The 14,366-nt window shown below is 36.9% G+C and overlaps 1 protein-coding gene across 2 annotated transcripts in view; it reads right to left on the bottom strand.

Annotated features, from left to right (window-relative positions):
* PDE8B (phosphodiesterase 8B) overlaps positions 1–14,366 on the bottom strand; it is a 312,928-nt gene that overhangs the window by 151,827 nt on the left and 146,735 nt on the right. For both annotated transcript variants that reach the window (XM_074202145.1, XM_074202146.1), the window contains exon 2: positions 4,392–4,451. In XM_074202145.1, the coding sequence (XP_074058246.1) occupies positions 4,392–4,451 (60 nt within the window). The remainder of the gene's footprint in view (positions 1–4,391; positions 4,452–14,366) is intronic.

The following is a 14,366-nucleotide window of genomic DNA, read 5'->3' as shown; positions in this document are numbered from 1 at the left end:
CTTGGGAGTCAGAAAGATGCATCCTCATGACTTCAAATCTGGCCTTAGGTATTTATGAGCTGTGTGATCTTGGGTAAGTCACTTAATCCTGGGTTTTTTTTTGCCTTAGTTTCTTCATCTGTAAGGTGAGGTGGAGAAGGAAATGACAAACCACTCCAGTATCTTTGCCAAGAAAACCCCAAATGGATTCATGAAGACTGAAACAACTACACAATAAAATGTTGGGAGTTGATTGTGGATATAAACTCTTGATTACAGCAAATGTTCTTTTCCTTAATCTTTTCTCAAAGTAGAATGCCAGAATATATCTACCCCTTTCTTCCAGTTCTTGTTATTTGAGCTTACTAGATCTAGATTCTTTAAAATCAATAGCATATGGTATTAATTTATTTTCTCCTTTTTTCATTGTCATTCATTTGTCTCAGGCAGAAATCTCTTCTTTCTCCTACTGTTCTAATATGGTCATTTCCTTCTCCCTCACTCATAAATTAGATAATTCATTATCTTAATTAGTTTATCTCTCCCATTTGAACCCTTTATTTTATTTCTATCTTCCTACTTCCAAAATGCAATGAATAAAGTTCAAACTTCAGATCCTACCTGGCTATAATTGTATAAAGGGAATCTCATTTTTTCTAGCCATAGTAGAATGATCTCCAGTCTAGAGATCCAATTCAATATGTGTAATTGTGGTTTTGAAGTCTTTAAAAGACTAATTCTCCTTACATTTTCCCTTGCAAGTCATGTTATTCCATCTTCCTCTGTTCACTAAAACAAGAGATTTCATAACCCTGAATTTGTAAATTTGGTTAAGACTATATGATGACTGAAGAGAAGTATGGAAAAGACATGAATTGGTGCAAACTGAAGTAAGCAGGAAAATGAATATACACAATAAATATGTTAAGATATATTGAAAGAATGGCCACAGTAAACAATTGAAAATGAATGTAAAATTATAAAGAATAAACTTGACCCTAAAAAAAGAGATATTAGAATACACATTCTGCTGATCATATATACAAGGAGTGGGAAGGGTCAGAAATTTTAAACATGTCATATAATGCCAGACTTTTTTTCAGTGTATTTATCAGTAATGCTGATTTTTTTTCTCTTCCTCTTTCTTTTTTTCCATTCTTCAAAAAAATCTTTGTCACAAGGCATAATTCTCTGGGAGGAGAAGAAGGAAAGATACAGAGGAAATCTAGCTATGGCAAAACCAAAAAAAATTAAGAAAACATAATACTTTTTAAAAATTCCTTTAAAACATTCTCCACTGCTGCATCCAACTTAGGATCCCATGATGGAGACCTCATTTTGTAGTTTGAACAAACATGATATTCTTCCATCAGAAAACAATCATTATATGTGGGCAATATAAAAGCCTTGGAAGGGCCATAAACAGGAACTTTTGTACTGAGACAGTCACACCAAACTATTGCAGAGGCAAGTGGTATGAAAGGTGCACTCATATGAGATTGAGGTTGTAGTAAACATCCCCTTGTGAGGAAACCCAGAGATGCTGGGATACCACGAGGCTACTAGAGGGTGCAATGTCAGATCAGCAGCTAATACTTGACTAGTCCAACTAGATTGTTATAATCTGGTCTCTCACAGAGGCACAAGAGTATGGTGGCACTAGTCTTTTTTAGAGCAGCAGCCCTTGTTCTCAAGACTGTGGTGTAGGGGTGTCTGTGTGTGTGTGTGTGTGTGTGTGTGTGTGTGTGTGTGTGTGTGTGTGTGTTTGTGTGTGAGAAAGAGAGAGAGAGAGAGAGAGAGAGAGAGAGAGAGAGAGAGAGAGAGAGAGAGAGAATTTGATTCTCAGGCCATCCCCTACCAGTCACCTCAGTTTACAATCCAGATGTCACCCTTCATACCTCTTCCCCATCCCTATAATTAATTTATTGTTTAGTTCTGTCAATTTAACCTTTGTAACATCTCTTATATATACCTCCTTCTCTGCTCTGACAATGCCATCACTGTGAAGGGGGAGGGAGGTGGGGAAGACACAACAAATCTGGACTATTAAAATATCTAGTTGATTAGTCTCCCTGCCTTGCCTCTCCCAGGTCCCATTCATCTTCCAATCAGTTGACAAAATAACATTCCTAAAAAGAAAGCTGAACCCTACTATCACCTTATTCAATAAAGTCAGTATCACATCCTGCTTAAAATACAAAATCCCTCTATGTAGTATTCAAAGCCCTTCATAGTCATGCCTTCTTCTAACACTTTACTCATGATCACCCAGCCTCACATCATTCATTCTACCATTCAGTAAAACTGGTTTTCTTGCTGTTCTTGAACCTCAAACATAATGGATCATTTCCTATCTCTCTCTCTCCCCCATACCTGAAATGCTTTCCTTCTTCATCTCTACCCCCTGGCTTCCTTCAAGTCCCAGCTAAAATCTTACTTTCTATAGGAAGTCATTCCTAATCCCCTTTAATTCCCTTTGAGGTTTCTTTTCTTTAAAGATTATCTCCAATTTATCCAGATATATAGCTTGTTAGACTATTTTCATATTGTCTTCCCCATTAGATTGTGAACTCCTTGTGAATGAGGAATTTTTTTTATTTTCTTTTTCTTCTATCTTAGCACAATGCTTTATACATAGTAGGCATTTAATAAATGCTTGCTGATTGCCTGAGTCAGACTTTTCTGTTAGGAAAGTTTGATTAATTTGGGAAAATAAGGCTTCAGGGAAGCATAATGTCCATAGGGCAAGAGGTTTTCTAGAATGAGAGAGAGCTAAGAATTGGTGAAGGACTAAATCCTTCCTCTGCTTTGTCCTTTCTGAAGTGGACCAACCTACTTCTGCAACTGGACCATGCTAAGAAGTAACTACCTCTTGGGAGCTCTGAGATCTAGGGAATAATTTCCCAATTCTGAGGAAACTTCCTATGATTCATCTTCCATACAGTACTCCACGTCCCCCTAATCAACTTACAGTGAGCTCCATCAAACTTCTAACTTGAGCTTCCCAGTCCTCCATCTACCTCTTCAGACAACTGGGAAAGTTTAAGTATCTTGGAAGAACAAAATTCCTAAAAAAATGCAAAAGTATCCCTTCCATTTTTAGGGTTTGAGAAAGATAAAATCATCCTTGGGAAGGCAGGGCTGTGGCCCTCTCCCTTTCCCTGATTTGGCATCCTTAGAATCCCTCTTTTCCTGGACCAATCATGGCAGGAAGCCCGTTTCTCAGTCTCTTCCTAATCCCCATGAGAGCTGGCAATTGGTTTGACACCCTAATGAGAAGAGGAGATGTGCTATGAGGAGCCAGTCACCTGACTGCTGTCCACTCCAGGTTACAACTCATCAGGTCAGAGTAAACCTTCCTTCTCTATACCTTCAACAGTACAGAAGTTAGTTCTACCAGATGTACAACCCCAGGTGAATAATCTCAGTGGATCTGAGACCTTGGTGGGAGCCTGATCCTCCTCCCCACTCTCAGCCTGTTGCCTAGCTTCCCATGACTGAAACTCCATTCAATCATTGTATTCATCCTTGTCCTACTACTGGACCCCCCTTTTCCCTGAGTTTAGATAGACACGTGCTATTGGGGTTCTTGAAATTTTCTACCCTTAGTCAAATCCCTGCTACAACACAAAAACTGACTATCCTGCGTTCATTATAGCCCTGGTCATTTTTAGTCACATTCCTCAACAAAAGCTTTAATCTCCTTGAAGGTCTTTTATGTTGTCTGTTTATGTTTCAGTTGTTGCTTGAGAAGACTCTAGGATGGGAAGGTGATCAAGGGACAACATGAAACTTACCCATTTCTTCCTCTCTCTGGTATTATTTCCACAGGATTACATTGAGAGTGGGATAGAACTGCTGGCTACAGCAGATTAAGCTCTTAGACCAGAACAGTTGTATTTGGATCCTGCTGTCTAGGTTTTTGAAGGCAGCCCTGCTTTTCTGTTTTCTAGTGTCCATCTCTTTTTCAGATTACGTGGTCTAGACTCCAAGTAAAAAAGCAATTTTTGTCCTTCCATTTTGGGCCAGAACAGACTTTTAAATGAAAAGTCTTTCTAATCTTATGTTCCCAGTCCATTCATTTTTCATAGGCTCATTTATCTTCAAATATTATGATGCCCTTTTAGCCTCCTCCTTGAGTCTTCTAACATCAGTGTGGGGATTTTAACTTTTCAAAATGCTTTCATGTCTACTATTATCTCACTTGGCAACATCAACTGGAACTCAAATTGTAATTCAGCATTTATTAAGAGATACTTTGCTATGTTCCCAGTACCATGAAAGGTGCTGGGAAAGCTCAGGTCAACAGATTCTTGCCCAATACACTGATATAGTTAATTTTGTGTGACCTCTATAACCTTGATATTCAGATACTTAATACCCAAAGACTTCCTGATGAAATTAAGTCATACCTGAATAGGATCTTGCGTCAGTCTCATCGGCCCGATTCTTACTTCTGCAGTTGAAACCTGCTAAATAAAAGATAGAACATAATGAGATTTGTTGAGTATAAAACTAGAGGAAGGACCAAACATTCTATTAAGAAAAGAGATTGTGGAAAGTCTTTTAAATAAACGCTGTTTAAGTTAAACTCTTCACAGTTTTGACAGAAGATCTCAGTTCCTATTATGAATATCTTTATGTAGAGGGCAAATGACTTATTCCTGCCCTTTTTTTCTATGAATGTGACTTATTTTCATCTCATTTTCTTGAAAGAAACTACTTTATCATTAAATTCCCTAAATTCTGTCCATCTTAATTTCTTTTACTGATTTAAATCAATCAACTAAATTTAATTTCTTAAGATAAAAGACTAAATATTTCAATTTTCTTCTTTGCTAGGAAATAAAATTATGATATACTTTGACTTCACATTCTCAGACATGTTTTTGCTATTATTTCTCTTGTGTTATTTAAATGATTTTTCCCTGAACAACTTTTCTTGAGAGTCTAGGGCAGAAGACATTTTGAAAAGCATCCTTTTCTGTGCATATTCATTCCCAACTGAGGTTCAACTTTCATTATTATTACTCTGGAAACTTGGCAGCCAATGGAATATTATACTGGACTGTACCCCAGCCATAAAGAGGACCCTGAAGATATATGGATTTATTAGTGCTTAAAGATACTACAATAAATGCAAATGGTTGATTCATGGTATTTTAAAGACACAAAAGTCAATACACTTCTTTATATTGTTGAGAAAAATTTCCCTGTTCATGTTTCTCTGTTTGTATCTGTTTGTCTTTATCCACATAGAGTCCAATTTCCCCAAACATAGCCAACTATAGAGTATTACAAAATCAAACCAGAAGTTTTCAACATGATTTTTCTTCATAAATTATTTCTGATACCCCTTCTCCTTCCCCCAAGAGATTAGTGATTCCCATTGTGTTACAGAATGATGTCAGGTGCCCTAAACAATGAACAGGCCTCTTGCCATAGCAGATGACTGATGGAAAAAAGTCACAGTGCCCTAAAATTTCTGCTCATCTGTGGGCAATTTCCACTCTGTGGTCTGTCTCTCCTAAGTGCAAAGCTGTGCTCTCTCATTCTGGCAATTACAACCGAGTGCCCAAGAGCCACTCAAATTTTTCCATCAATCCCCTCAAAAGAGGAACCAGAAGGAAGCTGAGTCAGTGAATAGGGCTTGAGCCCCAACTGGAATGGGGCAGAAATTTTGAGAGAGGTATACACCTGAATGTGTATCTGACAGGCATAGTGGATGGATGATTGATTTTGCCTTTTGGCACGTATGCCATCTTGTTCTCTCTTGTTATCATCCAATAAAGGCAATTCACAAAAGTATCATGCCTGGCTTCTTGAATCCTCTTTTGAATCATTAATGCTGATATCAGCATGCCTATGGACCACAGCCCCAAGAATAGCTCCAATATGACAGAGTCATTAGATTTTCATGCATCACTGAGCTACTTAGTTCTTTCCACTATACATCTAAGGGAGTTATTGTTTAAAACTAGTACCCCTTATTTTAAGAAAGCTCAACATTCAGAATTTTGCTATGAAGTAAATTACAAAATGTGATGTTAATTTAGTACATGTTGGGTTGTTTTCTTTTATAAATTCTGAATCTACTTTTCAGATCTCTCTGTGGTCTCTTTTCCAGTTTATAGCACCCTTCTGCTTTCCCAGTTAACTTTATTCTTTCCTTTGAATTGGTGTTCTTCTTTTCCTTCCTACAGTTTGCTCCAACTAATCAAACTAACAGAACTCTCTTCACCAAATAAGTTAAGAGAAAAGAAATGATCAGAAGTTCCAGGCCTTAAGAAATGGAAATTGAGAGATATCCTTCAATTGGAGAATGACCAAATGAATTGTGGTATATGAGTGTGATGGGACACTTTTGTTTTATAAGAAATCATGAGGGACAAGACTTTAGAATAGCCTGGAAAAATTTGTATGAGCTAATGCTGAGTGAAGTGAGCAGAACCAGAAGAATACTATACACACTATCAGTAACATTTGGTGATAATCAACTATGATGGATTTGTACATTTTAGCAGTACATAATCAAAGATAATTCTATAAGACTCGTGATGGAAAATATCATCCATGTTCAGGGAAGGACCTTTGCAGTCTAAATGAAGACCATAGCTTATTATCTTCAATTTTTAAAAGTTGTCTTATGCATTATGTTTTATTTTCTTTCTAATTTTTTCCTGTTTTTGTTTGATTCTTCTTTTACAACAGGATTAATATGAATCTACGTTTACCATAGTTATGCACATAGAGCCTATATTATATTGCTTTCTGTCAGGGGCGGGGTATGGGAATGGAGGGAGGGAGAAAATATGAAACTCAAAACATAGCAAAAACTGTATTTAAAAACTACCTTTGCATGTAGTTGGAAAAATAAACAAAGCGAAAATAAAAATAAAAAAGAAGTTACTTGCTTCTAAGGGCTAAAAGATAATTTGAAAATAATATTATGGAAGAAGGAGTACTTTAGATTTTTTAAAATTCTGGCACCAGTGCTCTGAATAATAATAGTATAGAATAAATAGTATTAAAGAAATAAAATGATGATATATTCATGTTGTGTCGTATCCTTCCCACAAGCTTTAACATCTTTTATTTAAAAAGAAAGGAGGAAATAACGAATTTAAGGAAGGAAGAAATTAGGATTCTTCCTCATGTACTGGAGGATTGGTCAATGAGAACACAATCTATATAATCCATTAGTAAGACCAAATCAGAACATACTCTAAGAATGGGGTCCTTATTGGCCACTATATTTGCAAAAAACCTTTGAACCAAATAAATATTTGTCCATTTTGTGGACGAGTATAGATATAGACTCACTCAGAAGTATTTACTTATGAGTTGCCATGACAACAAGAAGACTATAGAAGCAATAATGTTAGGTCAACCAGGACTAAACCTCTAGAAGAAAAATTTGAGTAATTTTTGAACCTAAAAAAGAAAGTATAAAGTCATTTCACCAAATAAAAAAATCCGTCCAAGTCAAGTGCATTTGAAAATAGATAATTAACTGGTTTGTATTGTTTTTGAGTTGTTTCAGTCATGTCTGACCTTCATGATCCCATTTGGATGTGGATTTTTTTTTTGGCAAAGATACAGGAGTAGTTTGTCATTTGCTTTTCTAACTGATTTTTACAAATGAGGAAACTAAGGCAACCTGGGGTTAATGATTTGCAAAGGGTTATACAATTAGTAAGTATCAAGGGCCAGTTTTAAACTCAGGAAAATAAGAATTCCTGAGTATCGGCCTGGCACTCTACCCCTTGTGCCACCTAGCTACTTCTATCAACTGAGTAAGGATTGGTTTATTCAGTATCACAGTACCATCACATCTGACTGATAATAATAGCTTTTGACAGGTTCTAATAAAGAAATCTTATTAAACGATAGAATCACAGAATGTTAGGACTGGAAAAAGTCTTAAGTATCATCTATTTTGATAGATGAAACCAAGGCCCAGGGAGGTGAGGGGAATGGTATGATGGCACACAGGTAGTTAGCAGTGAAGCTGGCATGAGAATCCAGCTATTCTAACTCCTACAGCATAGTGATCTTCCCACTCCATTATTACTTGTTTTGTATGTTATTATTTTTAATTTAAATATATTCTCTTAAAGAGTTGCTGCCATTAAATCTAGGTCTGATGAAACAGATACCTGCATATCAGTCATCCTGACTTCTCCGACTATATCTCTTGTCCCCAGGAGTACTGAAACCCTCAGGAGCAAAATAGAGGGAGCTTTCTACAATCAAAAGCATATCTTGAATCCCAGGCATCAGTATTTTCTCTTCTTCCAGAATGACTTTATATCATATTGTCCAGCACAATTCAGACTCCTGAAACTGATCATGAAGTTAAACTTTATTACAATAATATTGGGAATTTTACAGTAGGGTTGATTTTTAGATAATGACTGTCACAAGTCATCTATATTACAAAGTTTCAATGGCTTCTGCTCACATAGGTTCCAAAGTAGTATTAAGTAGTTTTGTTCAGAGACTGCCTGTGGTCAAATGCTTTTGTCTACCCTGAAATCACTATCTAGTTCCAGGGTGAGCAACCTATTTTAAAAAATTTTTATGTTCCCTGGTGGAGAAAAGTCTTTCATACTTCACTTTACTTCCCAATTACCATCCTCTTTCCAGACCATCTATCAGATATCTCAAACTGTATATCCAATAGACATTTTAAGCTCAACATGTCCAAAAATGAACTCATTATCTATTCTCCCATCCTCCCCTCTTCCTAACTTCCTAACGATTTTCCAGGGTACTGTCATCCTACCAGACACCCCGGTTGGCAACCTAGGTGGTATCCTCAACTCTTATTCACTCTCCCCATTCCACCCTACCTGAACTCTAGTCTTCTTTCTGGGTGCCTCTACAAGGTTTCAAAAATCACATCATTGGAGACAAACCTAGAAGTTGAGGGACATACTTTCACTTTTAGAGTCAAAATTTTTTCCCTAGGGGACTCCATCTCTGATGGAGATGTGTATGCTCTATGTATATGTGTACATATGTATGTATATATGTATGTATATTGTCCCTAATGGAATGTGTTTATCTGATAAATACCCCTTTCTTTAATTTCTTCCTACAAGTTTTTCTTCTCCTATTTCCCTGACCACTTCATGGTCTCCCTCACCAGTTTCTTTTTTCCTTTCAGTTCTCTGAGAGCATCTTCCAAGAATGTCCTTATCCTTCCTCTATTTCTTTCTTCCTCTTCTCCCTTGTCCCACCCTCTTCTCATATCCTCTCTTCTCAACATCCTCTCTGTCAAGACTACAGGACCATTTGAGTTGAACGGCAGGCTGTTGTGTGAGGGAGGCAGTTAGGTCAGGCAGCTGCCTATAACTGTTAGGTATGTTCACATCAAATTCAGGGTAATCTAAGTAGTGTCAGTTTGTCCCTTTAACCCAAGCAGTTGCATTTGATATGACAATAGTGAATTCTAACTCTCAAGTGGGTTTGTGACAAAATAAGGAGGGTGACTAAATGAGTGGTGGGTGGAGGACCATGATGTATAAAAGTGATGGAGAAGCAAGAGAAGTGGAATTATGGGATGGGGAAGGCCAAGGACCTATTTGAAGTTCTATTAGAATAAAGGTGTAACTAGTATAGTACTTGATGACATATAAATCCCTAGAATAATATGTTTATAATCCAACTGATGAGGATCTAGAAAGTGTGGACACTGATACAGATGGAAGTTAGTATAGCATGAAAGTACTTCAAGTCTTTTGAGACTAAATCAAGCTTAAGTTCTAGTATCCTACCAATCCCTAAGAGAGTTAGTGAAAAAGTAGGGTGTAGGGCCTGGAATTGAGGAGATTTGAGTTCAAATCTCACCTCAGATATTTACTAGCTGAGTGACCCTGGGAAAGTCACTTAATTGTTTGTTGCAGTTTTCTCAACTATGTAAACTAGGGATAAAAATGCACTTATTTCCCAGGATTTTTGTGAGGATAGAGCAAGATAATATTTGTACAGTGCTTAGCCTAAAACATAATATGTGGGTTTCCTTCCTTCCTCTCAGGCAGTAATAGCAACATTTGGAAAGTAATGAGATGTGTAGTAGATGAAGTCCTTACTTTGTATCAGACAACATTCTAGGTGCTAGGAATATGAGAGATAATTAATGTTTGTTCATTGACTGCATGTCTGTGTTAATGGCTGTTCCAAACAATTAAAAGCAGAGGCAGTACAAAGAACTGGGACAGAAGAACCACAGTCATATTGACTTGAAAAGCAAGTCAAATGGGGAAGTTGTTTCCCCTACAAATGTCCTTCTTTCTCACACAATACATTCAAACTATGCTTTTCATTAGATCTGCTGCTTCCACACGCAAAGGGAGATCAGCCTGATATGAAGCATGCATTACAATGGAAAAAAAAAATAGTTATTCCGAAGTCAAGTCTGTGACCTTACAAATTCATGAATGAGAGCAGTGATAGAAGGAAGTTACATAAGAAAGTCCTTCTCATGAAAAGTGGCCATTGAGTTTTGTTGAGCATAAGGATTTTTAGGGGAAAAAAAGAAAAAGAAAAACCAGTTTTTAATCATAATGTTTATATCCACTTGTATAACTTGTACCTCTGGAAGAGGGAAGACCAAACTGGATCTAAACTAAGTTGGTCACCTCAAGGACCTAGAGTATTGAAAAGAAGTTACCCTTAGATATATATTTTGGTTCCCAACCTAACCTCAGATACTATAACATGTATGCTAAGAGCTACTAGGGAAGTGGTATGGTCTACCAGTTAGAGAAGTATTAGCCCAAGAACCTTGTTACCATGGCAGAGGACAGAAGACCTGAGCTCCAGTTACTCTTCTATTACTAACTAGCTATGTGATCTTTGGCAAATTCTTCATCTGTTCTGGGTCTCAGATTCCCTATGTGTAAGATTAAGTCCTTTTTGATCTCTTTTCCTTTGCTTTCTTTCTCTCTGTCAGTCTTCCTCAGTACCAATGTTGTTGTTTCAGTCAAGTCATGACCCCATTTGGGGTGTTCTTGGCAAAGATACTGGAGTGATTTACCATTTTCTTCTCCAACTTATTTTATAGATGAGGAAACTGCAACAAATAAGATGAAGTGACTTGGCCAGGGTCACATAGCAAGTATCTGAGGCTGGATTGAAACTCAGGAAGATGAGTCTTGACTCTGGGTCTGGTGATCTATCTTAGCTGGTCATCTCAATATCTTTGATTTTAAATCATCTAAAATTATTTAAATTGGTTCAGGCTCTAGACACAATTTCCCTATAGGAATAAGGAAATAAGATATGAATGGTGAAAGCCCAACTTTGACAGTTATTAGGTGTGTGACCATGAGCAGATGACTCACCTGCTCTGAACCTCAGTTTCCTCATCTGCAAAATGGGAATAATAATACCTGGTCAACTTATCAAGTTGCGATGAGACTCAAATAAGATGCCATATGCAAAGTTATTTGAAAATTTTAAAGCACCAGAGAAAAGTCAATTATTATTATTGGTATTACTTTGTAAAATTCAATTAAATAAATATACAGTACCCCATACTATATACAGTACTCCATGCTAGGCCCTGGTGATACAAAGATGACAATGGCATATTCCATATTCTCACAATTTTCAAAAGAATGCGGGTGGGAAGAACATGGGCCAAAACAGTAGCCAACTCTTTTGGATATTTAACAAGCACAACTGTATTATTACATCTATTTTTTTCAAAGAAAATAAAACTAAAGTCAAAGTCAACAGAAGTAAGACTCTCACTTTTCCAATGGTAGTGAATTCCTATCAGTGACTATTTAATACAATTAATGTAAAGAAGATCGAATTTGAGTAGCCTACATCAAATCCCAAAACAGGAGTTATCTGACACCATTACTTGATATAGATTCATGGCATCTATTTCATCTCATTGTTGCATTTGTATCTAAATAATCTAAAGTTATCATTTAAGTATGAGAATTTAAATTGTCTTTAAAAATCTTCAATTTTAAAGAAAGTGAAATATATAGAATGATTTTCAACAATAAAATTCAAATATATTCCCATTTTTGGATATTTTTTCCCTAATTTTTAAGTGACATTATTAAAGAGTTCACTTTGGAACAACATCTAACAAGGATAGGCAATAATGACACCTTGAGCTGAGTGAAGATCAGCCCAGAACAGAGAAGAAAGTTCATGAATTCAGAAGAAGGAAAGACTAGAATGGGGGGAAGAGAAGTAGAATGTGGTGGAAATGTTCAGTACATATTTTTCAATACATCCCTAGTTTGGGGGCACCTTTGAATAAAGCTCTCAGGGATCCTGGCATAATTTCTTAGAATCTCTGTCTCATTAAATATCACACTCCAGAATTCAATCATCCATGTTCTTCAGGTTCTAAGATTTCAAGGGTAGATTAAGCAATAAAAGAAAAGAACCTTCAACCTTATTAATTTTCACTTTGGAAGCTTCCAATTATTCCACTGTCATTGTGAGAAAAGTAATTCTTTAGTATCTAAGTTTATAAAGTTTCTTCAGATATTTATTGACCTTAAATGGTAATCCCCATCATTTTGCTTATGAGGAAACAGGCCCAGAAAGATGAAATGATTTACTCAAGTGTCATAGAGTAACAGACTGACTTTGAACCTAGATCCCCAGACTAATGCTACTGATCTTTCTGTAGCAGGGGAATTCTGGGGAAAGAGAAATATTGTGATCTTCTTGTGATGGGAACAAATCTTGTGGCTTTTTTTTTGTATTGTTAAAGTACTGTACTGTTCTGTTCTGTTCTGTATTAGCGTGGTGGGTGGCCAAATCCTTAGGGCAGGAGTATACATGGTGCCACTAGACGACAAGCATACTTAGCAGTGTACAGTGTACAGTGCTAAGGAATGCTGCTCATGTGCAGATTGCTGCCTTACATCAGCTATTAGGCACTCCTTGGGGACTGCCCCTGTGACTAGCCACTCCTTAACCATTCCTTAAATACCACCCTTGCTCCACCTACTGCAGAGGGTATACTTAAGGAGTCATCACTTCCTCATTTGGTCTTTTTTTCTTACTGATTCAGTCAAACAGCTGCTTCTCAGTTTCATCTCCCCTTCTTTTCTTGAAGATGGATCCAGGTGATCAAGCTCCTTAGAAACTCAGCTTCTTTCCCAGTTTGTAACTATCTCTTTAACTTGACTTTCCTTTTTTGCTGTTCTCCCTAGCCATCTCTTAAAGTACCTAAACTTGATTGCCACTTGACTACTCTTCCTCCTTTGGAAGCCTTTCCTGCCTTCATTTTAGTCTTTCTTTCCCTCAACTTCTGCTAATCAGTTTGCCCCATAAGAAATTCACATCTAGCCGCTTCTCCAAAGGACTTAATTTGTGAACTTTTTTTGTGGTAACTTGTAAATCATTTGTGTAACCTGTGAATTAAAGTCTAAGCCTTTCTTACCTTCCTGAATTAGACAGTGAGTTCTTCACCCAAAAGAAACACAGCTGTATCTCCCCACCCCAGTTGCTCTGGCAACATTATTGATGTCCCTGGGTGGGCACCATTTCCACTGCACCACACAGTCTCAGTTTTTATTCCTATCAGTTCTCAAGGCTACAGTATGGAATCATTTTAAGAGAGAATAAATTCTCAATACATCTCAAACAATAGCAAAAATATCCATTTTGCTTTGTATCTCATTTGCTGAAAAAAAAATAGCCACTTTCAAAAGGAATAATCCCATAAAAAGTTAAACTTTGTGGGGGAGTGTACAAAATGGAAATTTTAAGAGATCCATTCTTTGTTTCCCCAAAACCTTCCACAAAGTGGCATTTCATAGATACATCATAAATGCTTATTAATTAAATGGACATCCTGGAAACTGCAAATACAAGCCAAGCAAACATTACCTAGCCACCAAAATTTATTCTGGGAAATACTCAGATCTTTTGGAGATCCAGCATCTTCAGTACTAAAAACTGACCTAACTAGACATTCAAGGATGAAGTCCAGGATAACAAAAGAGTATGCATTGATACTGGCTCCCATCTGGACAGATGGGTGGATGACCCTCTTATCTATTAGCTCAGAAACTTAAAGAACCAAAAATGATGCCAAATTGCAGGAAAAACAAAAGAGAGCTACCAAAGTTCACAGGATAGCTTCTCCCCATTTTTCTTTATCTGTACTCCTAAAGTTAAAAGTGGGCTGGAATGAATAGTTGATCTAGGATTAACAAAGATCTGTCTATCACCAGAGGTGAATCAGAAGTTACAAAAATGTTCCCTGACCATTCATGCACTGATAAAAAAGATCCCAGACTGCGAGGAGCCAATATGGCATCAGGAGAACAGCCTCTCTTAAGTGCTCTCTCCAAAATATTTCAAAAACCTTAAAATTATGACTCTAAATTTTTGAG

Source organism: Macrotis lagotis, chromosome X (assembly GCF_037893015.1).
Source record: "Macrotis lagotis isolate mMagLag1 chromosome X, bilby.v1.9.chrom.fasta, whole genome shotgun sequence".
Lineage (NCBI taxonomy): Eukaryota > Metazoa > Chordata > Mammalia > Peramelemorphia > Peramelidae > Macrotis > Macrotis lagotis.
Note: the sequence above shows the minus strand (reverse complement) of the source record. Positions and strands in the feature narration are given on the sequence as shown.